At 37.7% G+C, this 25,102-nt stretch overlaps 1 protein-coding gene and 1 pseudogene across 2 annotated transcripts in view; one reads left to right on the top strand and one right to left on the bottom strand.

Moving 5' to 3' along the window:
- JMJD1C (jumonji domain containing 1C) overlaps positions 1–25,102 on the top strand; it is a 333,992-nt gene that overhangs the window by 78,569 nt on the left and 230,321 nt on the right. The window contains exon 2 of one of the 2 annotated variants that reach the window (XM_039477778.2): positions 24,169–24,333. In XM_039477778.2, the coding sequence (XP_039333712.2) occupies positions 24,169–24,333 (165 nt within the window). Of the gene's footprint in view, positions 1–24,166; positions 24,334–25,102 lie in introns of those variants that run through there. The other variant, XM_074382291.1, reaches the window with a different exon arrangement.
- Positions 19,757–20,337, bottom strand: LOC120367341 (high mobility group protein B1 pseudogene; annotated as a pseudogene).

Genomic DNA, 25,102 nt, shown 5'->3' with positions numbered 1-25,102 from the left:
TGTGAGCCACTGTGACTAGCCAAAAGTATTATTTTAAACATCACAGCATTCGTTGAAATGAAACTTACATGTTGGGACTAGTATGTTTGATTTCAGTTTTATAAAAGGTACATTGAATTCAGAAGATTGATCTATAACTGAAACGAGGAATTATATATGTAAATAATGTATCTACTGTGAAAAGCATTTTGGTAGAAAGGTTCAACATCTTTAATTAGAGTTTTTACTCCTATACCCCACTGTAATTATTTATGATTTCCATAAATTTTATGGGAAAATGTATGCTCTATAGAACTTATATAGCAACATTCTATCTTGACAAATAATGAAACATACTTCTGATGTTTTTTCATTGAGTTTAAATATTCTATAAATAAAAAGAAAGTTGATCTCTATGGGAAACTTCCTAATTCACTTTCAGATAAGCTCTTTCATATGTTTCATTTGAAGGCTGGGTGCAGTTGCTCATGCCTGTAATCCCAGCACTTTGGGAGGCTCAGGTGGGTGGGTCACTTGAGATAAGAAGTTCAAGACCAGCCTGGCCAACATGGTGAAATCCCTTCTCTACTAAAAATACAAAAATTAGCCAGGAATGGTGGCAAGTGCCTGTAATCTCAGCTACTTTGGAGGCTGAGGCAGGAGAATTGCTTGAAGCTGAGAAGTGGAGGTTGCAGTAAGACAAAATCATGCCATTACCCTCCAGCCTTGGCAACAGAATGAGATTCTGTCTCAAAAAAGAAAAAGAAAATAAACTAATAAATGCTAACAAAGAGCTTGAGAGGAATGACCTTCTGATTAAGAAAAAAAAAAAAGGTTTCATTTTTTAAAATCTTGAAGGTAAGTTACAGTAGGAAGATTTGTTTTGGAAAATGCATATAGTTTTCCAAGGTAAACATATTTGTGTAATCATTAATATATAAAATCATTTTTATTATTACTAGCACCTTTTAAACCTGAAAATAATATACATTTAAATTTTATAAAAGTTACATCATCATAAATGCGGTTTTTATCATTGCTTTACAAAATTTTCTGCTGTACATATACCATATTGTTACCTGCAAGAGACAGATGGTATACAACATCTAGTTTGCTAGTTTTTATTTATGTGACATTGGACAAGTTACTTAATCCTGTAAGCCTCCTCCTTTATTTCTAAAATGATGTCAACTGTGTATAATTTATAGGGATGTCCAAAATATTTAAATGATGATATTCATGAAGCAGTCAGTATTATTTTAGGGCTATCCTAGGCCCTCGGCATTTTTTTTTAAAGACTCTACGACATTCGTTTTAATATCTACATTTTGGAAAATGTTGACTTGGCTGATTTTTTTTTTTTTTTTTTTTTTTTGGGAGACGGAGCATCACTCTGTCACCCCAGCTGGAGTGCAGTGGCGTGATTTCAGATCACTGCAATCTCTGCCTCCCAAGTTCACAGGTGATTATTGTGCCTCAGCCTCCTAACTAGCTGGAACAGGTGCATGCCACCACACCTGGCTAATTTTTGTATTTTTAGTAGAGACAGGGTTTTGTTGGCCAGGCTGGTCTCAAACTAATGACCTTAAGTAATCCACCTGCGTTGGTCTCCCAAAGTGCTGGGATTACAGGCGTGAGCCACGGCTCCTGGCCATGACTGATTTTTTTTATGTTTTAGTTTTGCATACTCTAATAAAATCTTCCTCTTACCCCTTCTCCTACCTCCATGTAATATAATAAGTTAAGCTGTTCTTAGTTTTCTTAATAAAAGTTCAGCCCATACAGCTAAGAAACGGTTTACCAGGAAGAAAATTGAGATGAAGGGAAAGATAAGAATAATTGTTTGGAGCTAATTTTGTTCTTAACTGTAATTTTATGTAATTTTTTCGGTCATGACTTTCACTTTTTAAAAATCTTTAGTTTTATATAGAAAGTAGTATGTATCTTTACTCTTGGAAGATTTAGGAAAACAAAGAAAAATTCGTGTACCACTCATGGACAGTTTTCAACAGCATTTTTGTAAATTGCTTTTCTAGATGTATATATTTTATCATGGAAGTTTGTTGTGTCATAGGACAGTGAAAAGTTGTAGGTCTTAGTTCAGTTTGAGAAATTGGTTAAACCAGGGGTTGAGAAATTGGTTAAGCCAGAATATGAAAGAGTTGACCTGGAAACATGGGAGATGGATGTTGAGAGTGAATTGTTTGAAATTGAGGCTCTGGACAAAGTGTAAACTTGGAAGGCTAGTGGTTGAGATAAGATGGGAAGATCAGAGGGAGAATGATCTGTGCAGTGAGGAGTAAATAGGCTCCAAGCCTTGTAGGATAAGGAATTTAGAAGGGAAGAGAGTTGTAAGTTTAGAGAGTTCCAGCCATAAACAGTATCCTTGGGGAGGAGCCAGGCAAGATGGCAAAAGCTACAAAATTCAGAGAACAGATTGAGAGAATAGTGGATTTTCGCTGATATTATCCCATAGGTCATTTTGGTAGGATTTCAGGGCTTAAGTTTTAAAATGTTACAGGACAGAATTTTGATATTCTAGCATAATCAAGAAAATACGCTACATGGTAATCTTTAGCTGCAATTGGAACTCCTTTAATATTGGTGGTGTTTTCAAAGATGTTTGTAATTAGTGGTGCCACATTTTAGTCTCAGCAATAAAACATGATACAACAAAGGATGGTTTTGTTTTGCCAAAATAAGCAAGAAAACATTGGAGGATAAGGAGGGTGAGAGACTGTTAACTAAAATAGCTCATTGGGCAATTAAAAAAATTAAACTGTTAAAATTGGCTTATATAAATCTCCCTTTAAAAAATAATCTCAGTAGAAAACAAATTAAAAAAGAAAAAAATAGTATCAGAATGAGGTGTGTAATACAAGGCATGATGTCTTCACTGATGTTCCTGTTTTCAGTTTTAGTCCAAAATACTACATAAAGAGCCTTGAGAATTTAGCCTTTATGATGTTAGTTTTCTTATGTTAAAATAGCATCCACTCCCCAACCCCTATAAGCTTATGGTGAAAGAATGAGATAATATATTTGCAAACTCTTATTATATTGCAGGTTAAATGTAAAATACATTCATGAAATTTCCATTAAGACTGTAAAACACAATGTGAAATGGATCCGTAAGTAATGTATTAGTCATTATCTCTAATCAAAAGGTCAGTAAAAGCTGGCATAGTGGCTTGTATCTGTAATGCTAGCACTTTAAGGAGAATTGCTTGAGGCCAGGAATTCCAGACCAACCTGGGCAATGTTACAAGACACTATGTCTACATTTAACAAGTAAAAAAAATTATTCAGGCATGGTGGTGTGCACCTGTAGTCCCAGATACTTGGGATGCCAAGGCAGGAGACTCACTTGAGCCTAGGAGTCTGAGGCTGCAGTGAGACATGCTCTCTCATGTCTCTTTGCCGTAAGTCTCCATTCCCGGCCCTGGATCTGTTTTCTGTCAAGATAGTTTTAAGCCTTTTCTAGTATTTAAAATGTATAGAATTACAAAATCTAGTTTTTTGTGTCTGTCTTCTTTTTCTTAGCGTAATACGATTTTTTTTTTGAGATTCATTGTGTTGTTTTGTAAATCACAAGTTCATTTTAGACATTCCATGATATGACAATACCGTATTTCACTATCCATTCATCAGTTTTTTCCTACCTTTTGCCAATTATGAATAATGCTTTTTTGGACACGTGAGTACAAAATTATATATGGAAATACCTCTTTGGTACATATCTGGGAGTAGAATTGCTGGGTTGTATGGTAAGTATACAGGCTAAATTTTAATAGCTACAATTTTGGGTATAGCATTCGGTGATACAGCTTACTTACTTTATGTTGGGGCAGACAAAATCTTTTATGGAAGATACTTCCCATCAGTCTACATCCTCGTAGAAATGAGTTGGTTATTCATTAAAACACATGCTATAAAGAAGAACTTAACTTTACCTTCTAATACATATACATGTATATATGTAAGCATATACATATATGCTGTAATATATGTATTTGTAAGCACATATTGCTTACGTATGTATATGTGTTTACATATACGTATGCTTACATATACATACATGCTGTAATATAAAATTTCTTCTCCAGGTTTTGATAAAACTCTCAATGTTTATTAAAAGCCCAATTGTGGGGCCGAGTGTGGAGGCTCATGCCTGTAATCCTAGCACTTTGGGAGGCTGGGGCGGATGGATCACAAGGTCAGGAGTTTGAGACCAGCCTGACCAACATGGTGAAACCCAGTCTCTACTAAAAATACAAAATTTAGCCAGGCGTGGTGGTGCATGCCTATAATCCAAGCTACTCAGGAGACTGAGTCAGGAGACTCGCTTGAACTCGTGAGGTGGAGGTTGTTACAGTGAGCCGAGATTGCATCACTGCTCTTCAGCCTGGGTGACTGAGCAAGATTCTGTCTCAAACAAAACAAAACAAAACTCAACTGTAACAAAAACGTATGACAGATTTTTTAAGATAGACTTTATACATTCTTTCAGAAAGTCTGAATCTTCACTGTCCAGTAGACTCACCTCTAGCTATATGTGGCTATTGAGCACTTGAAATATAGCTAGTCTGAATTGTGAGCTAAGAGTAAAATATACAGTGATTTTTGAAGACTTAATATGAATAGAAGAATGTAAAGTATCGCATTAACAATTTTTGTTCTGATTATATGTTGAAATGTTACTTACAGTAAATATAGTAAGTTCCACACTTCTTTTCACTTTTTAAACATTGGCAAATAGAACATTTAAAATTAAATATTATGGCTGGGCACGGTGGTTAACACCTGTAATCCCAGCACTTCGGGATGCTGAGGCAGGCGGATTTGCTGAGCTCAGGAGTTCAAGACCACCCTGGGCAACATGGTGAAACCCCATTTCTACTAAAATACAAAAACGTAGCTGGGCATGCTGTAGTCCCAACTACTTGGGGGGCTGAGGCACGAGAATCGCTTGAGCCTGGGAGGCAGAGATTGCAGTGAACCAAGATCGTGCCATTACATTCTATCTTGGACTACAGAGTGAGACTCTTTCTCAAAAAATTAAAAGTAAAAATAAAATAAAATTACATATTGGGCTGTATTTGTAGCTCATGTTCTTTTTCTCTTGAACCAGCACTGTTAACAAACTTTCAAATGAATTTAGGCTAAGTATATGTATTCTATTGTTTCAGGCTGTCAAAACTTGTCTTAAATTATACATCGGCCACATTGTACAACTGCAATTTAAATTTCTATATTTGTTGTATTAATTGTGGCAATGCAAATAAAGGCTTACTTTTATATCACACATTGAACACTGACCATTCAATTCATTATTTTTTGCTTTGGTGCTTTGGTCTTTAGAAAGCTTAGTCCTTCTGCCAGATGTGGTGGCTCATGCCTGTAATCTCAGCACTTTGGGAGGCTGAGGTGAGCAGATCACCTGAGGTCAAGAGTTTGAGACCAGACCAACATAAAGACACCTTGTCTCTACTAAAAATACAAAATTAGTCAGGTGTGGTGGTGCATGTCTGCAATCCCAGCTACTCGGGAGGCTGAGGCAGGAGAATCACTTTAAGTCGGGAGGCAGAGGTTGCAGTGAGCCAAGATCATGCTGAGATTGTGCCATTGCTTTCCAGCCTGGGCAACAAAAGCGAAACTCCGTCTCAGAAAAATAAGAAAGAAAGATTAGCCTTTCTGACAACTATGAATGCTATTTGGCATACATTAATATAAAAAATTATACCTCTGAATTTATTGTGAAAACATAGAGCTTAGAATATTTACAGATATGGTGACATAACTGTAGGACAATATATAACTTTGGATGTAATTCAGTTTCATGTATCTTTTGGGAACTTGATAGTATCAAGAATGAAATTTACAATTGCAGGAACCATTATATTTTCTTAATAATTTTTTGCACATAAATTCTACATTTACATCTTTTCATTTACATTCTCAAATGGTAGCATAATAGCCAAGATCCCATAATCTCTATGTAGAAAAAGTTTTAAAAGAAGATTTCTATTTCATCTGTGTGATATAGAGGTGTCAGTACAAATTATTTTAATTAAAACCTTTAGGTTTAGATTTACTTCTACTCATTTTTTTGAGACAGAGTCTCTTATCACTCAGGCTGGAGTGTGATGGCGCAGTTTCAGCACACTGCAACCTCTATCTCCTGGGTTCAAGAGATTCACCTGCCTCAGCCTCCCGAGTAGCTGGGTTTACAGGTGCCCACCACCACACCTGGATAATTTTGTATTTTTGGTAGAGACAGGGTTTCTCCATTTTGGTGAGGCTAGTCTAGAATTCACAACCAGCTTCTTTTATTAGGGTATAATTCCATACATTAAGGCTCTGCTCTTGTGTCTTAGTCACCTCCTGAACATCCCACCTCTTAATACCATCCCAATGGTGACTAGGTTTTTACATGCAAATTTTAGTGGAGGACATAAACATTCAGAATATAGGAAATATTTATAAAACAATCCCCTAAAGCTTCATAATGCACACTCTTTAAGTGCACATGGTATGTTCATCAAGACAGACTCTATGCTGGGCCATGAAACAAGCCTAAATACATTGAAACAGACAGAATTAATACAAGAGTATATTCTTGGACCACAATGGAATTAAATGAGAGATCAGTAACAGTACAGAAGGCCTAGGTGGGGAGGCCTTGCTTGAAGCCAAGAGTTCAAGATCCGACTGGGTAACATAGTAAGATCCCACTCTATAAACAGAAACATAAAGTACAGTGTCTAGAAAGAAACCCAAATATTTTTACATTAAACACAATACTTCTCAACAACTGTGGGCCAAAGTAATCACAAGGAATATTAAAAGTAATTTTGAACTGAATCATAATGAAAATAGAGCAAATTAGAATATGCCAGTTCATTATCAACTGGAATTAAAGAGAAATGTATACCTTCAAATACTTAGAATAGAATGGAAGGGAGGTTTAAAAAAAAAAATCATTGCCCCAAAAATCTACTTCAAGAGAGGAAAAGAGGCCGGGCGCAGTGGCTCATACCTGTAATCCCAGCACTTTGTGAGGCCAAAGCGGTGAATTTTCTGCGTTTCTATAGCTTCTCTCTCACCCCTACCTTTACTCCTACATTTGCCTTTTTCAAGAAAGAAAGAAAAAAAAAAAAAAAAAGGAAAGGTGGAGGTGAATATGTCAGAGAACTAACAAGGCTATTCTTCTGTATCTCTTAAGGAAATAGGATCTGGGAACCAATTTGTGCCATGATAATGGGGTATAAGTGTAGTAACCTCTGGCCCACAGCATGTTAGGATATAGAGTCTATCTTTTCGTTGTCTCATTCTTCTACTCTTTATTCCCAAAGGCACTCAAGATTTAGACTGTATGGTGTAATCTTGGCATAGTGTCTCTCTCTCTCTCTCTCTCTCTCTCTCTCTCTCTGTGTGTGTGTGTGTGTGTGTGTGTGTGTGTGTGTGTGTGTGTGTATCAGTGTGTATCATCATTGCCTTTGGGGGAAGGGAGTGGCATGGTTTTTTAAAAAATCATGCTCATTCTCCCTCCTATACTTTTATATAGGAGTTAAATTCTCTACTTACACATTTAGTTTGTTTTTAATTAGTGTAAAATTTACTTAATTTTTAACAGTTTATAAATGAGGACAGGCTGGATGCAGTGGCTCATGCCTGTAATTCTATAATTCTAGCACTTTGGGAGGCTCAGGTGGGTGGATCACCTGAGGTCAGGAGTTCGAGACCAGCCTGGCCAACATGGTGAAACCCTGTCTCTACTAAAAATACAAAAATTAGCTGGGCATGGTGGCAGACACCTGTAATCCCAGCTACTTGGGAGGCTGAGTCAGGAGAATTGCTTGAACCTGGGAGGCAGAGGTTGCAGTGAGCCAAGATGGTGCCATTCCACTCCATCCTGGCTAAGAGTGAGACTTTGTATCAAAAAATTAAAAAATTAATAAATAAAAATAAGTAAATTAGGACAAATGCAGAAACATTGCCACGGTTAAGCTATAGAACAGTGCAATCACTGCCCTACAAAATTACTTTTGCTACCATTTCTTTGTAGTCAAACCTTCAGGTGTCTTTATCTTAACCCTAAACAACGATGTAGTTTGTTAGATTTTCTTGTCTTTTTCTGGGTGCCTCATGAATAGAATCATACAGATATAGATTTGAGTCAGGCTTCTTTTAATTATAGTAACACATTAGACATTCATCTTTATTGTTTCATATATCAATAGTTTATTTTTGTTTATTGCTGAGAAGTAGTTTGTTATCTGCTACAGTTTATTTGTCCAGCTTCATTTTGGGGACATTTGGTTTTTTTCCAGCTTCTGTCTATTAAAAGTAAACCTGCTTTAAACATTCACCTACAGGTTTTTGTGTAAATGTAGGTTATTTCACATGGGTGAATATCTAAGTCTAGAATTACTTTTCTTAAATAGTTTATCATTTTTCATTCCCACCAGTATCCAGGATTAGTTTCTTTGTATCCTTCCCATCCTTCTGGGAAGTTTAAAAAATTTTAGTATTCTAGGGCCGGGCGCGGTGGCTCACGCCTATAATCCCAGCACTTTGGGAGGCCGAGGCGGGTGGATCACGAGGTCAAGAGATCGAGACCATCCTGGTCAACATGGTGAAACCCCATCTCTACTAAAAATACAAAAAATTAGCTGGGCATGGTGGTGCGTGCCTGTAATCCCAGCTACTCAGGAGGCTGAGGCAGGAGAATTGCTTGAACCCAGTAGGCGGAGGTTGTGGCGAGCCGAGATCGTGCCATTGCACTCCAGCCTGGGTAACAAAAAAGCGACACTCCGTCTCAAAAAAAAAAAAAAAATTTAGTATTCTAATAGATACGTAGTAGTATCTCATTGTGGTCTTTATTTGTATTTCTCCAATTAATGATTTAGAATATCTGATGTGCTTATTTGTCTTTGGTGAAGTGCATGTTCAAATCTTTTGCCCATATTTTTGGATTCCTTTTTTTTCCTTTCACTGAGTTTTGAAAGTATTTTATACATTCTCGATACAAGTCTTTTGTGAAGGACATAATTTGTAAATATTTTCTTCGAGTTTGTGGCTTGTCTTCATTTTATTAACATTGATTTTCACAGAGTAAAATATTTCTAATTTTGGTGATATCTAACATAACATTTTCTATTTTATGGATTGTACTTTTGATCTCATTTCTAAGAATTCTTTGCCTAAGTTCTAACTACACCCATATAAAAAGGACTGCAGGGAAGATCACACAGCAGCTTGGTGGAGCCCACAGCAGCTCAGCAAAGCCTCTGCAGGCAGTGACTAGGCTGGGCAGGGCAGCCCAAGGGGCTGCCTCCTCACTGCACAGGGCAGCCTGGGGGGGAAAAAAAAGGCAGCAGCACAACGGAAACTCATAAATAAAGCCCTAACACCCTGGGACAGAGCACCTGGATGGGGAGAAAAAACGGAGTTTATGAGTTCTGCTGCAGCAGACCTAATTGTACCTACCCAGCAACTCTGAATGAACAACAGAGCTCACAGCGCAGCACTTGAGCTCGAAAAAAGGACAGACTGTCTCCTCAAGCAGTGCCCTGACCGCCGTATATCCAAAGAGTCACCTAATAAAGGAGAGAACAGACTGACATTTGGCAGGTATCCTTCTGGGACAAAGATAGCAGAAGAAGAAACTGGTAGCAACCCTTGCTGTTTGCAGCTGCTACAAGTGATCCCCAGGCAAGCAGGGCCTGGAGTGGACCTCAGCAGTTCTACAGGAGAAGGGCCAGACTGTTAGAAGGAAAACTAAGAAACAGAAATAACTTCATCATCAACAAATTGGAAGTTCACTCAGAGACCCAATCTGAAAGTCTGCAACTACAAAGACAGTAGGTGGATAAACCCACAATAATGTGAAGAAACCAGTGCAAAAACGATGAAAACACCCGAAATCAGAACAACTCTCCTCCTACAAGGAATCACAACTCCTCACCAGCAAGGGAACAAGGCTGAATGGAGAATGAGTGTCATTCTCCATCAAATGACAGAATGAGACTTCAGAAGGTGGGTAATAAGAAACTTCAGTGAACTAAAAGAACATGTTCTAACCCAATGCAAAGAAACTAAGAACCTTGAAAAGACATTTGACAAAATGCTAACGAGGATGGACAACATAGAGAGGAATGTAAGTGAATTGATGGAACTGAAAAACACAGCACAAGAACTTCGCGAAGCATGCACAAGTTTCAACAGCCTAATTGACCAAGCAGAAGAAAGGATATCAGAGGTCAAAGATCAACTCAATGAAATAAAAGGAGAAGGCAAGAATAGAGAAAAAAGGGTAAAAAGGAATGAACAGTCTCCAAGAAATGTGGGACTATGTGAAAAGAGTTTCGCTCTTGTTATCCAGGCTGGAGTGCAATGGCGTGATCTCGGCTCACCGCAACCTCTGTCTCCTGGGTTCAGGCAGTTCTCCTGCCTCAGCCTCCTGAGTAGCTGGGATTATAGGCACGCGCCACCATTCCCAGCTAATTTTTTGTATTTTTAGTAGAGACGGAGTTTCGCCATGTTGACCAGGATGGTCTTGATCTCTTGACCTCGTGATCCACCCTCCTTGGCCTCCTAAAGTGCTGGGATTACAGGCGTGAGCCACAGCACCCAGCCAACTGTTCTTTTTTAGGAGATATTTTTTACTACTAATTTTATTCATTACTTGTTTTTAGTTTGTTTAGATTTTCTGTTTCTCTCTGATTCAGTATTGGTGGTTGTATATGTACAGGAATTTATCCATTTCTTCAAGATTTTTCAATTTCTTTGTGTATAGTTGTTCATAATAGTCTCTGATGATCTTTTGTATTTCTGTGGTATCAGTTGTAATTTCTCCATTTTCATTTCTGATTTTGTTTATCTGGGTATCCTGTCTTCTTGTTGTTGTTGTTTAGTCTCAAAAGCATTTAATTGATTTTGTTTATCTTTTCAAAAAACAGTATTTCATTGATCCTTTGTATTATTTTGTTAGTATCTGTTGCATTTGTTTCTTTGTGATCTTCATTGTTTCTTCTATTAATTTCAGATTTGCTTTGTTCTTGCTTTTCTGTTTCCATGAGATGCATGGTTTGACGGTTTATTTTAAATTTTGTTACTTTTTGGATATAGGTATTTATTAGTTACAAACTTCTCTTTTAGCACTACTTTTTCTGTATTCTCTAGGTGTTTGTATGTATTTATTTGATTTTTATTTATTGTAAAGCTACATTTGATTCCATCCTTAATTTTTTTGTTGACTCAATCGTCATTTAGGAGCATACAGTTTACTTTCCATGTATTTGTTATACTTTTCCAAAGTTCCTCTCACTACTGGTTTCTAATTTTATTTCATTGTGATCTGAGAGATTTGATAAAATTTTGATTTTTAAAAATTTGTTGAGACTTGACTTGTGTCCAAACGTATGATCTCTCCTGGAGAATCTTCCATTGGCTAGTGAGAAGAATGTGTATTCTATAGCTGTCGGGTGAAATGTTCTATAAATATTCGTTAGGTCCATTTGATCTAATATGTAGTTTAAACTAATGGTTCTTTCCTGATTTTCTGTCTGTTAGCATGCAGTGAGTTTTTGAAAAAAAGAAAAAATTTCTGTCCGGTTGACTAGATGATCTGTGTAATGCAGAGAGTGGATTGTTGCAAACCCCAATTATTATTACACTCTTTCTTTCCTTTTTTTTTTTTTTTTTTTTTTTTTAAAGACAGGGTCTTACCCTCTCACTCATGCTGGAGTATACTGGTGTGATCTTGGCTCACTGCAACCTCTGTCTTTTGGATTCAAGCCATTCTCCTGCCTCAGCCTTCTGAGTAGCTGGGATTACAAGTGTGCACCCCACTTGGCTAATTTTTATATTTTTAGTAGAGACAGGGTTTCACCATGTTGGCAAGGCTGGTCTCAAACTCCTGACCTCAGGTGTTGTGCTCACCTCTGCCCCCCAAAGTGCCGGGATTGAGCCACCGCAGATGTGAGCTACCACACCTGGACTCCATTGAGGTCTAATAGTATTTGCTTTGTACATCTGGATCCTTTGCTGTTTGGTACACATATGTTTAGAATTGTTATATTTTCTTGCTGGATCAGTCTCTTTATATAATTACCTTCTTTGTCTCTTTTTACTGCTTTGACTTAAAGTCTGTTTAATTATAGCTAGTTCTCCCCACTTTTGGTTTCTATTTCATGGAATGTCTTTTGTATTCCTTTTCTTTCCGTCTATATGCACCTTTATAGTAGAGATGAGTTTCTTGTGGGCAGCATATAGTTGTGCCATTATTTTAAATTAATTTAATTAGTCTGTATCTTTTATATGGACACTTTAACCTGCTTACAATCAGGATTATTATTAACATGCGAGGGTTTATTCCTGTGATTTTATTAATTATTTTCTGGTTGTTTTGTATTGTCATTGTTCTTTTCTCTCTTCTTAACATTGTGTTTGGTGGTTTTCTATAGTGGTATCATTTGAGGCTTTTTGTTTGTAATTGCTCTACCAGTGGGGTTTATATTCTGCGTGTTTTCATGATGATAGATATCATTATTTCCCCAGTATCAGACTCCTTTAAGCATTTCTTATAGATCTGGTCTGGTGATGATGAATTTTCTTGCTTTTACTTGTTTGGGAAATAGTTTCTATTTCCCCTTCATTTATGAAGGATAAAATTGCTTGGTATATTATTTTGGCTGACTTTTTTTTTTCCCCTCCTTCAGCTTTTCATTTGTGAGCACAGTGTATGTATTTAAGACTTAGGTTTCCTTGATCAGTGTATTGTAGTTTTCACCGTATATACACTGAAAACATTTTTAAAATATTTCTTCATTTGTTTTTACTTTTTATTGTCTTAAAATACTACTGTTCACATGAAGATCTAGATTATGCTGAGTTATACAAACCTATATATATGTATATATACTTTTTTTTTTTTTTGAGGTGGAGTCTCTGTCACCCAGACTGGAGTGCAGTGGCACGATATTGGCTCACTGCAACCTCCAGGGTTCAAGCGATTCTCCTGCCTCAGCCTACTGAGTAGCTGGGATTACAGATGCTCGCCACCATGCCCAGCTGATTTTTGCATTTTTAGTAGAGATGGGGTTTCACCATGTTGGTCAGGCTGGTCTTGAACTCCTCACCTTGTGATCTCTCCGCCTTAGCCTCTCAAAGTGCTGAGATTACAGGCGTGAGCCACCACACCCAGCTAAGTATATATACATTTTTTTATCGTTGTTTGCTTTATTGCACTTAGCAGATGCAGAATTGTTTTAAACAAATTTGAGGTTTTATGATAGGTGCAGTGGCATGCACCTGTAATCCCAGTTACTTGGGAGGTTGAGGTGAGAGGATTGCTTGAGACGAGGAGTTTGAGACTAGCCTGAGCAATATAGCAAGACCCCATGTTTGAAATAAATTTAAAAAGAAAGTTGTAGCCAGGACATGGTAACACGTGCCTGTAGTCCCAGAGGCTTGTGAGGCCATGGTGGTAGGATTGATTGAGCCCAGGAGTTGGAGGCTGCAGAGAGCTATTTTACACTATACTCCAGCCTGGGTGGCAGAGCAAGACCCTATCTCTTAAAAAAACAAACAAAGAAAAAAGCCAGGGGAAGGACAGGGAAGGTGTGGGATTTGTGACAACTTTGCATCTGTTAAGTCTGTCGGTTTCATTTTTCCAACCACATGTGGGAAAATGTCTTCATTTTAATAATTATAGCAATATTTCAAACATTATTATTATTACATCTCTTATGTTCATGTAATCATCAGTCATCTTTGATGTTAGTATTGTAATTCTTTTGGGGCACCAGAAGCCACACCTATATAAGAAGGCAAACTTAATCCGTTAATGCTGTGTGTGTTCTGACTGCTCTACTAATCATTCATTCCTTGTCTCTTCCTCTCTTCTTGGACCTCCCTATTCCGTCAGATGCAAGAGTATTGAAATTAGTGTAATTAAGAATCCTATAGTGGCCTTTATGTTTTCAAGTGAAAGGAATAGTCACACATCTCTAACTTGAAATCAAAAAGCTAGAAATGATTAAGGTTAGTGAGGAAGGCATGTAAAAGCCAAGACAGCAAAAAGCTAGGCCTGTAGCACCACACAGTCAAGTTGTTATTGCCAAAGAACAACTTTTGAAGAAATTAAAAGTGCTACTTCAGTAAACAGAGGGATAATAAGAAAATGAAACATTGTTGTTGATATGGAGAAATCTTTTTTTTTTTTTTTTTTTTTTTTTGAGACGGAGTTTTGCTCTTGTTACCCAGCCTGGAGTGCAATGGCGTGATCTCGGCTCACCGCAACCTCCGCCTGATATGGAGAAATCTTAATGCACAGGCCGAATCTCTTGTTAGGGCATAAAATAACGGGTGACTTTTTGTTAAAGTCGGTGCTTATTGACCATTCCAAAAATCCTAGGGCCCTTAAGAATTATTTTAAATATACTCTGCAGGTGCTCTGTAAATGGAACAACAAGGCCTGGATGAGAACACATCTGTTTATAGCAGGTTTTTCTGAATATTTTAAGCCCACTGTTAAAATACACTACTCAAAGAAAAATACTCGTTTCAAAGTATTACTGCTCACTGACAGTACATCTGTTTACCCAAAAGCTCCGACGGAGATTAATGTTTTCATGCCTGCAAGTACAAGTTATATTCTGCAGCCCATGAATTAAGGAATAATTTTGATTTTCAAGTCTTACCATTTAAGAAATACATTTTGTAAAGCTTTATATGCCAGAGGTGGTGATTCCTCTGATGGATATGGGCAAAGTAAATTGAAAACCTTTTGGAAAGGAATCATTCTAGATACCATTTGATATTCATTTGCCATTAAGAATATTCATGATTTATGGGAGGAGGTCAAAGTATCAACATCCAGGTGTTCAAGACTTTCATGGGGGGAGTCACAGCAGATGTGGTATATATATCAAGAGATTTCAAATTAAAACTAGAGCCTGAAGATGTGACTGAATTGCTGTAATCTCATGATTGAACTTGAATGAATGAAGCATTGTTTCTTAGGAATGCTCAAAGAACATAGTTTTTTGAGATAGAACTGAATACTACATAACCTTTGGTGATAATGGATCCTCAGCTTGTGAGAGGATTGACTCCAGTTTCAAATGAGGTTCAGCTGTGAGTAAAATGGCCAACAATATTGCATGCCCTAGGGAAATCTTTCATGAAGGGAAGAATTAGTAGATGTGGGGAACTTTATCGTTGTCTTACTTTAAGAAATTGTCACAAATACCGCTCCTTCAGCTACCACCACCCTGAGCAATCAGCAGCCAAAAACACTTGAGTCAAGACTCTTTATTGGCAAAAAGATGCAAGGACTCACTGAAGGTCCAGATGATTGTTACCATTTTTTAGCACAAAAACGTAAAAGTTAAGATGTGTAAATCGTTTTTTATGTTTATATTTTGATACTGGGTTTTGCTCTGTCACCTAGGCTGGAGTGCAGTGGTGTGATCATGGCTCACAGCAGCCTCAACCTCCCTGCCTGAAGCCACCCTCCCATTTCAGCCTCCCGAGTATCTGGGACCATAGACACATGCCACCATGGCTGGGTAATCTTTTCATTTTCGTAAAGACGAGGTCTTACTATGTTGCCTGAGCTGGTCTTGAACTTCTGAGTTTAAGTGATCCTCCCGCCTCAGCCTTCCAAAGTGGGGATTACAGGCAGGAGGTACCACAATCATAATGCTATTATACATTTAATATATTAAAAATATAATTTTGTATGCAATGGGAAATCAACAAATTTATGTGACTTGCTTTATTATAATATTTGGTTTCTTTCACATTGGTCAAGAACCAAACCCTTACTGGAAAACCAAAAAACTAATGTGATTCACTTCATTTTGGTATTCATTTGCTATATTGCAGTAGTCTGAAACCAAACTTGCAGTACCTCTGAGGTTTGCTTGTAGAGTGTTGCATAAAGCTAATCTGAAACATCTTCTTCAAACTTTTATATAACTGATGTTTTTACTGTGTATATCCAAGTAAACATGTGAAAAAACATATTTTTCTTACAAATGTAACATTGCAGATAAAGATTGTGGATTATTTAGAAGTTCTAAAATTAAAAAGTGGCAGAGCTGAAATTATAATTTAGACTAAAATAATTCTTAGTTCTATTATTATTACATTGATGTATATAATTTTAATAATATAGTTCTCCAAACTAAGTAACCAGAATACATTTTCCACTTTGAAGCAATCAGCTATGTGGAAGAAAAGGAAACATTCTTGTAGTAACTAATAATGCTTAAAGAGTTCAAGGGTGGCCAGGCGCGGTGGCTTACGCCTGTAATCCCAGCACTTTGGGAGGCCGAGGCAGGCAGATCACGAGGTCAAGAGATCGAGACTATCCTGGCCAACATAGTGCAACCCCGTCTCTACTTAAAAAAAAAAAAATTAGCTGGGCATGGTGGCATGCGCCTGTAGTCCCAGCTATTCGGGAGGCTGAGGCAGAAGAATTGCTTAATCCCAGGAGGCAGAGGTTGCAGTGAACCAAGATCATGCCACTGCAATCCAACCTGGTGATAGAATGAGACTTTGTTTCAAAAACAAAAACAAAAACAAAACAGAGTTCAGGGGTTAGATTAATTTAAATTTGTAAAATAGTAGAAATGGAATTACATGACTGTTGATTTTTCTTCTTGCAAATGGTTCCTCTGACAGTCTGATAGCTCTTTTTTTGTTTGTTTGTTTTTGAGATAGGATCTCGCTCTGTCACCCAGACTGGTTTTGGACTTCTGGGCTCAAGCAGTTCTTCTTTGGCTTCCCAAAGTGCTGGAATTATAGACGTGAGCCACTATGCCCAGCTGATAGCTCTTCTTTTAATGCTTAGTATTACTTAGCATTATATATATATATATATTTATATTTATATTTAGACAAAACTGCCAGTATGTTGACATCTGTTGTAGAAAACATGTATACTACCTAGAGATGGGAGGCCGAGGCAGGAGAATGGCTTGAACCCAGGTGGCGGAGGTTGCAGTGAGTCAGGATCATGCTACTGCACTCCAGCCTGGGTGACAGAGCAAGACTCTGTCTTGGGGGGAAAAATGATTCTTATATATTTGGCTATTTACCCGCTTGTCCACTATAAAATAATTATTTTTGTTTTTCTTTTGAAGTAATTATTTTTAGTGGATTATTTTGCTTGACTTTTTTCTCCCATCATCTTAATTCTTATAATAATAATCAGTACCCATGGCTGTTAACTTCATACACACATAGGCACACACATACATGCATGTGTATATGTGAATGATCATTATTCCCTGAACTCCCAGTGTTCATAGCGATTGGCTCTGATGTGCAGTTAGAAATATTTACTGAATGAAATGTTACTTTTTCTCTAGATAATTATGAGCACAGTGATTTATTACTAGATACATCTATTGTATTTTAAATTTTTGGTTTTTGCCAGATGCAGTGGCGTGTGCCTGTAGTCCCAGCTACTCGTGAGGCTGAGGTGGGAGGATCACTTGAGCCCAGGAGTTCTAGACTGTAGTGCACTATGCCAGTTGGGTTTCTGCATTAAGTTCGGCATCAATATGGTGACCTCCCAGGAGCAGGGGGCCACCTGGTTGCCTAAGGAGGGGCGAACCAGCCCAGGTTGTAAACGGAGCAGGTTAAAACTCCCCTGCTGAAGAGTAGTAGGATTGCCCCTGTGACTAGCCACTGCACTCCAGCCTGGGCAGCATACAGAGACCCCATCTCTAAAAAATAAATAAATAAATAAATAAAATTTTTGGTTTTTACGAGTTAGTCATTTAATTGTACTTGAGATGTGTTTTGCTCAGTGCTGATTATCTGAAACTGTATCGGGAGCTTTAGTTTGCTGCAACAACTGCCATTCTAGAGATGCAAAAAAGGTAAAAGGCATACTAATTCCTTTTCTTTTCTTTCTTTTTTTTTTTTTTTTTTTTTTTTTTTTTGTTTGAGACAGAACCTTACTTTGTCACCCAGGCTGGAGTGCAGTGCTGTGATCTTGGCTCACTGCAACCTCCACCTACCAGGTTCAGCCTCGAAGGTTCTGACCTCCCTGAATAAGCCTCCTGAGTAGCTGGGATTACAGGCATGTGCCACCACACCCAGCTAATGTTTTCTGTATTTTTAGTAGCAACAGAGTTTCACCATGTTGCCCAGTCTGGTCTCGAACTCCTGACCTCAAGTGATCCACCCACCTTTGCCTCCCAAAGTGCTGGGATTACAGGTGTGAGCCACCACAGAAAGTGTATCAATTCTTGCCAAGGACCCTTTGGTCTAGTTAGTAAGATGGAATTAAGCATTCAGAAGGACCCAACGTAGGGGAATGAGGAAGGAGTTAATATTAAGTTACTGTATAATTAACTAAAAATGCATGAACTGGCAGTTTGTAAACTAATGGAAAGAAACTACTCCCACACCATTCCTCACCCCACATAAACACTCATACACAGTAAGGGTAGGTTAGTTTCTTATTCAGTCCAGCCTGATAAAAAATTTTATCTGTGTTGGTATAGACAGTCCACTATGGGCACTGTGTGTCTCTGCACTTTCTTGCTGGATGTGTTAGAATACAAGACTCTAAGTGCTCTTAGCCTGGATCATTTCTCAGAGTTGTGTGTGTATTGAGCAGCCAGCTGTGAGGGATTAAGTAATAACCTCCCTTAAACAAAGAGCAGGCTCTCTTGGATTTACTGTCTAAGTGGTGAGTTCCACTCTCTTCTCTTCTGTAAGATAACTTACTATGTGTTCAGGTTTCCATTCTGGCCCTTTGCATCCTTCCCATGGGACTTAACAATCATGAGAAGCTGGCACAAGCATCATCATGATAGTCTGATTGCTGGTTTTGCTCTAACTTATGAAGTCCCAGGAGTCTTACGTTTTCTGCCAGAATCTGTGAAACAATAATATATATGGGGGGTGGCTGGTGGGGGTGGGGTGTGTGTGTGTGTGTGTGTGTGTGTGTGTGTGTGTTTAGTTGTCTGTATATAATTAAATTCCAGACCCTTCACTGTTCTTGATAATCTCATCTGAAGATGAATTGGCTATACAGCAAAGGGGAAGAAGCAGAACTTGTTAGAAACATTGGGGACAAAAAAAAAGTGTCTTTTGTCCCCAGTGTTTCTAACAAGTTCTGAAAACTGCTGGTAGCACTGTTTATGGAATATAAAGTGGATTTGGAAAGCTCACCATGCAGAAAACTTAGGGCTTTGCATTCGGAAAAATGTACATTGATTTATATCTTCAGTTTAGGAAAGTGTCAACAAACCTCTTGGTTCTTTAGGTTTTTTTTTAAGTAAAAAAAAAAAATTGTATTTACTTAGAAGCATTTAGAATATCAACAAAACAGCTGCAACTTTTTTTTTTTTTTTTTTTTGCAATTACAGAGTGGCATTCAGTTAACAGAACAACAATTATTTCATATAAGCTGTATCAGAGACAACTGAAGATGAAAAAATTACCATCCCCATATATAACTAATTTGTGCTGTTTACCAACAAGAACCTGCTTTAAATTTCCATGCCAATTTACAACCCCCATACTGTACCAGGCAAGGTTAGTGGCTATTGAAAATACCACCAGGATAGGGCTATCTAAAGACACATTTGGTAGTCTGTTAACTATACAAAAAAAAAGACACAGTTTAAAAGCAAATCTTAAACAGCCTTACATTTCAGTTTTTTTCTTTAAAAGGAGTGAGTTGTGTACAGGGAGGTTAAATGCTTTATAGACAAGAAAAATAAACTGCGATAGAACCAACTTACTCATCAGCATCATCTTCTTCTTCTTCCTCCTCATCCTCTTCATCTTCCTCATCTTCCTCCTCTTCCTTTTTCTTGCTTTTTTCAGCCTTGGCAACTCCCTTTTTTGCTGCATCAGGCTTTCCTTTAGCTCGATATGCAGCAATATCCTTTTTGTATTTTTCCTTCAGCTTCGCAGCCTTCTTTTCATAAGGCTGCTTGTCATCTGCAGCAGTGTTATTCCACATGTCTCCCAGTTTCTTCACAACATTACCAATGGACAGGCCAGGATTTTCTCCTTTGATTTTTGGACAGTACTTAGAGCAGAACAGGAAAAAGGCCAAAGGAGGCCTCTTGGTTGCATTGGAATCCTTGAACTTCTTTTTTGTCTCCCCTTTAGGAGGAATATAGGTTTTCCTTTCTCTTTAGCAGACATGGTCTTCCACCTCTCTGAGCACTTACTAGAAAACTCTGAGAAGTTGACTGAAACATCTGGGTAGTGCTTCTTATGTTCCTCCCGACAAGTTTGCACAAAAAATGCATATGATGACATTTTGCCTCTCGGTTTCTTACAATCTCCTTTGCCCATGTTTATTTTTCCTCAGCGAGGCACAGAGTCGCCCAGTGCCCGTCTGGCTCTCACTTGCCTTGGTGCTGTCTCTATGGAGCTCAGTGTACTGCAATGGCTGTGAGATCGGGAGCCAGACGCAGCCCGGCTCTTTAGGTTTTTAACTAAAATATTTTTTCAGCATTACCGTATCATTGTCTGTGAAGGAAAAGCAAAATTAGTGTGCAGGTTTTCCTGAAAACTGTCCCTGTTCCAGTTTCCTAGGGTTTACCAGAGCTCTTATACCAAAATTTAGTATGTAAATAAGAGAACAGATTTCAAGTACTGGAGAACTTGGTATAGTTTGAAACCTTTGTGTAATATCAGCTGGACATCAGCTCAACCCCTTAAGGATGAGTTTTATTAGAAAAAGGCAACTGTTTCGTTGGCTTCTTCCTTGACTTGGATTTCTTCACTGACTTGGTATGGACAGCTAACTAGAGACAGATGTCAACTCCTTGACCAGGGCATGTTTCTCTTTCCCCATTCTAATATATCAGCTTTAATGGATATCATTAGTGGATATTCTAATAGATAAGTCTTCTTTTTGTTTTTGAAACAAGCTTCCTAGTGTGCATCAGAACAAACACCACCAGTCAGACTTACGTTTTACCAGGTTGCTTCCTTTTTTTTTTGAGATGGAGTTTCACTCCTGTTGCCCAGGCTGGAGTTCAGTGGCATGATCTCCACCCTCCCGTGTTCAAGCAATTCTGCTGCCGCAGCCTCCTGAGTACCTGGGACTACAGGCACCTGCCACCACACCCAGCCAGATTTTTGTGTTTTTAGTAGAGACGGGGTTTCACTGTGTTGGCCAGGCTGGTCTCGAACTCCTGACCTAAGGCAATCCACCTGCCTCAGCTTCCCAAAGCCCTGGGATTACAGGCATGAGCCACTGCGCCTGGCCTGCTTTCATTTTTAAAAGACCACGATTGAGTCCAAGAGTCAGGTGATTTTTAATGTTAATTGAAAACTTTATATGTATGCAGTACTGTACTGGGCACTAAAAATAAATGAAAGCCAGCTCTACCTTAAGTGAGTTTACATGCATAATTTAAAGATATTTTCATTACACTTAAAAATATAGGATGGTAGGCCAGGCGAGGTGGCTCACGCTTGTAATCCCAGCACTTTGGGAGGCCAAGGCAGATGGATCACAAGATCAGGAGTTGGAGACCAGTCTGGACAACATGATGAAACCCCGTCTCTACTAAAAATACAAAAAGTAGCTGGATGTGGTTTCAGGCGCCTGTAATCCCAGCTACTTGGGAGGCTGAGTCAGGAGAGTTGCTTGACCCTGGGAGGTGGAGGTTGCAGTGAGCCAGGATTGTGCCACTGTACTTCAGCCTGGGTGACAGAGCTAGAATCCATCTTAAAAATTAAAAAAAAAAAAAAAAAAAAAAAATATATATATATATATATATATATATATATGTATATGTATGTGTGTATATATGTACATATATAGAGACAGAAGATGCTCTTTGCTTATATACTCATACAGTGTAAGCTGTGAAAAATAATTGGAGTAGAAGTTCAAAGCTAAGTTGGAGTTGAGGTAGGAGGACATAAACATCATTGAAGAACTTGAGCTGGGCCAAAAGAACAGCCATGATTCAAGTAAGTGGAAATAGAAAGTCTTTATCTATAAGGGAGGAGAAGATAGATGGCAGAATTAGGATAAAAATATAAGCAATGAGAAGACTGCTTCCAACGTAACTAATAAGTTGGAAAGACAATTCTGTGAATAGCTAATCTTGGGAATGAATGCAAAAGAATGCAAGTAGGGGTGGAGGAAAAGGCTGAATGATGAATGGCCTGTAAGAGTCAGTTTTGGTTTTCCAAATTGTGACATCCTTGTCTTGTTCCCATCTTAGAGGAAATACGTTTGATTTTTTACTGTTGTGTATGATGTTAGCAGTGAGTTTTTCATACTGACCTTTTTATATTTAGATATTTTCCTTCTGTTCCTAGTTTGTTGGGTATTTTTAATCATGAAAAGCTGTGAAATTTGACCAGATGCTTTTTCAGCATCATTAAAGATGATTTTTTCTCTTTATTCTGTTAATGTGTGGTATATTATATTAATTGAATTTCATACGTTGAGCCATGTGTATACCATTGGCTACCTTTGAAAGTAGTGTTTTATTAGAATAAAGTCAAGCTTAATTGTTTACATATTGTCTGTGGTTGTCTGTGGCAGAGACAGAAGTAATTATGATAGAAACCATCTGTTTTGCAAAATCTGAAATACTGTTTACTCTTTAAAGACATTTTCTAACCTCTGCTTCTAGAATCATCAATATAAACATCATTATTAGTGTACATTTAGAAGATAATGAACCAGTCTTTACTAATCAACACTGTAAATTGCCTTTCTCAATATAGTTATGGTTTATCTCCCTGTCATAAGTAAGGGACATAATCTGATTAAGGAAAGTTAAATGATGGTTTTATGAAAAATGTTAAGTTAAAGAATTAATTTGTTAATCAATTCTCTGGTCATTTGAAGAGTTTTATTTAAGAAAAATAAACAGGAAGTAATGTCCTTTCTAATTCAACTTCATATTTTAAATGTTATATATATATTAAAATATAAATATATTTTAAATTAAAAAATATACATATTTTAAATGTTATACTCATTAACCAACCCCTTTTCATCTCCCCCCTTCACCCATTCTAGCCTCTGAACATCATCGTTCTACCCTCTATCTCCATGAGATCCGCTTTTTGTTTGTTTTTTAAGTAGGCAGGGTCTCACTCTGTCACCTGGGCTGCAGTGCAGTGGCACGATCATCGCAGACTGTAGCGATCATAGCTCACTGAAGCCTCAAATTCCTGGGCTCAAGTGATCTTCCCGTTTCAGCTTCCTGAGTAGCTGGGACTACAGGCATGTGCCATTATGTCCAGCTAAGTTTTTTACTTTTCTCTTTTGTTAGAGTCAGGAATTCACTATGTTGTCAAGGCTGGTCTTGAAGTCTTGGGCTCAGGTGATCCTCCCATCTCTTGCCTCTCACAAGTGCTGGGATTACAGGCATGAGCCACCATTCTGGGCCAAGATCCAAATTTTGGCTCTTACATATGAGTGTGAACGTGTGATATCTGTCTTTCTGTACCTTGCTTATTTCATATAACATAATTACCTCCAGTTTCATTCATACTGCTGCAGATGACAATATTTTGTTCTTTTTAATGACCTAATTGTATCCTATTGTGTGTATATATATATATATATATATATATATATATACACACACCACATTTTCTTTGTCCATTCCTATGTTGATAGATACTTAGGTTGATTCCATATCCTTGCTATTGGAAATAGTGTTGCAATAAACAATGATGTGCAGCTATCTCTTCAATATGTGTTCCTTTCTTGTGGATATTTACCCAGCAGTGGGATTACCAGATCTTATGGTAGATCTACTTTTAGTTTTTTGAGGAACTTCCATACTGTTCTCCGTATTGAATGTACTAAGTTACATTCCCACCAACAGTGCACTAGAGTTCCCTTTTCTGCTTTCTACAATTAGAATGAGTGTTAGTGTTTGATAGCACAGTATGGTAACTATCGTTATCAGTAATTTATTGTATTTTTCAAAATAGCTAGAAGAGAGGATTTGAAATGCTTCTATCACAGATAAATAATAAATATTTGAGATGGTGGATATTCTAATTACCCTTATTTGATCATTACACATTGTGTGCATGTATCAAGATATCGTATGTACCCCATAAATATGTACAATTATTATGTGTCAGTAAAAAAGATATACCACTCTTTTATTTTGCTTATTGAATTTTGTGTTTTTGTTTTCATAGGTGTATGTGGAATTTGATGATCTTGAATGGGATAAACGAGAGTGGGTTAAAGTTTATGAAGATTTTTCAACTTTCTTGGTGGAATACCACTTAATCTGGGCCAAAAGGAATGACCCTAGCCAGACTCAGGGATCAAAGAGCAAACAGATTCAGTGGCCTGCATTGGTAAGATCTATTCCTGTTTCATTAAGCATTTTTGTTTGTTTGTTAAAAACAAAAAACAACAACAAAACAATGGCCAGGTGTGGTGACTGATGCCTGTAAAACTAGCGCTTAGGGAGGCTGAGGCAGGATGATTGCTTCAAGCCAGGAGTTGGAGATCAGCTTAGACAACAAAGCGAGACCCCATCTTTACCCCCACCCCCAAAAAATTAGCTGGGTTTGTTGGCACATACCTGTAGTCCCAGCTACTTGGGAAGCTGAGGTGGGAGGATCACTTGAGCCCAAGACCAAGACTATGTGAGTTACTGTCACACCACTGCACTCCAGCTGGGGTGACAGTGAGACCCCTATCTCTAGAAACAAATAAATAAATAAAAATTTAAGACCAAGAATTGAATAAAAGTTTAGATTCATCTTAGTGATTTGTAAGTTGATATTTCTGAAGAGTTTCTGGCGTATCTTGCGGAGATTTCAAGATACTGCCTTCATTTTGTTAAAACAGCTTTATGTGTCTCTTTATTAGTATTCTGTCAGCTTATGTAGTTCATAAATAAGTTTATAAATTGGGTGAAAGTCACCTGAGAGATAGTTGACTATATGTCATGCGGAACAACTTTGCTGAATGAAACTTTGTTAAGTAGAAGATGGAACACACTGTATTAAAACATTTAGTAATGAGTAATTCTTCTTGATTTGTTAATCAGTAAGTCTTTGTGGGTGATAGAGGTTTAATGTGTAATTATATATTCAATTAATGGATTAAATTACTTCT

Source organism: Saimiri boliviensis, chromosome 12 (genome assembly GCF_048565385.1).
Source record: "Saimiri boliviensis isolate mSaiBol1 chromosome 12, mSaiBol1.pri, whole genome shotgun sequence".
Lineage (NCBI taxonomy): Eukaryota > Metazoa > Chordata > Mammalia > Primates > Cebidae > Saimiri > Saimiri boliviensis.
Note: the sequence above shows the minus strand (reverse complement) of the source record. Positions and strands in the feature narration are given on the sequence as shown.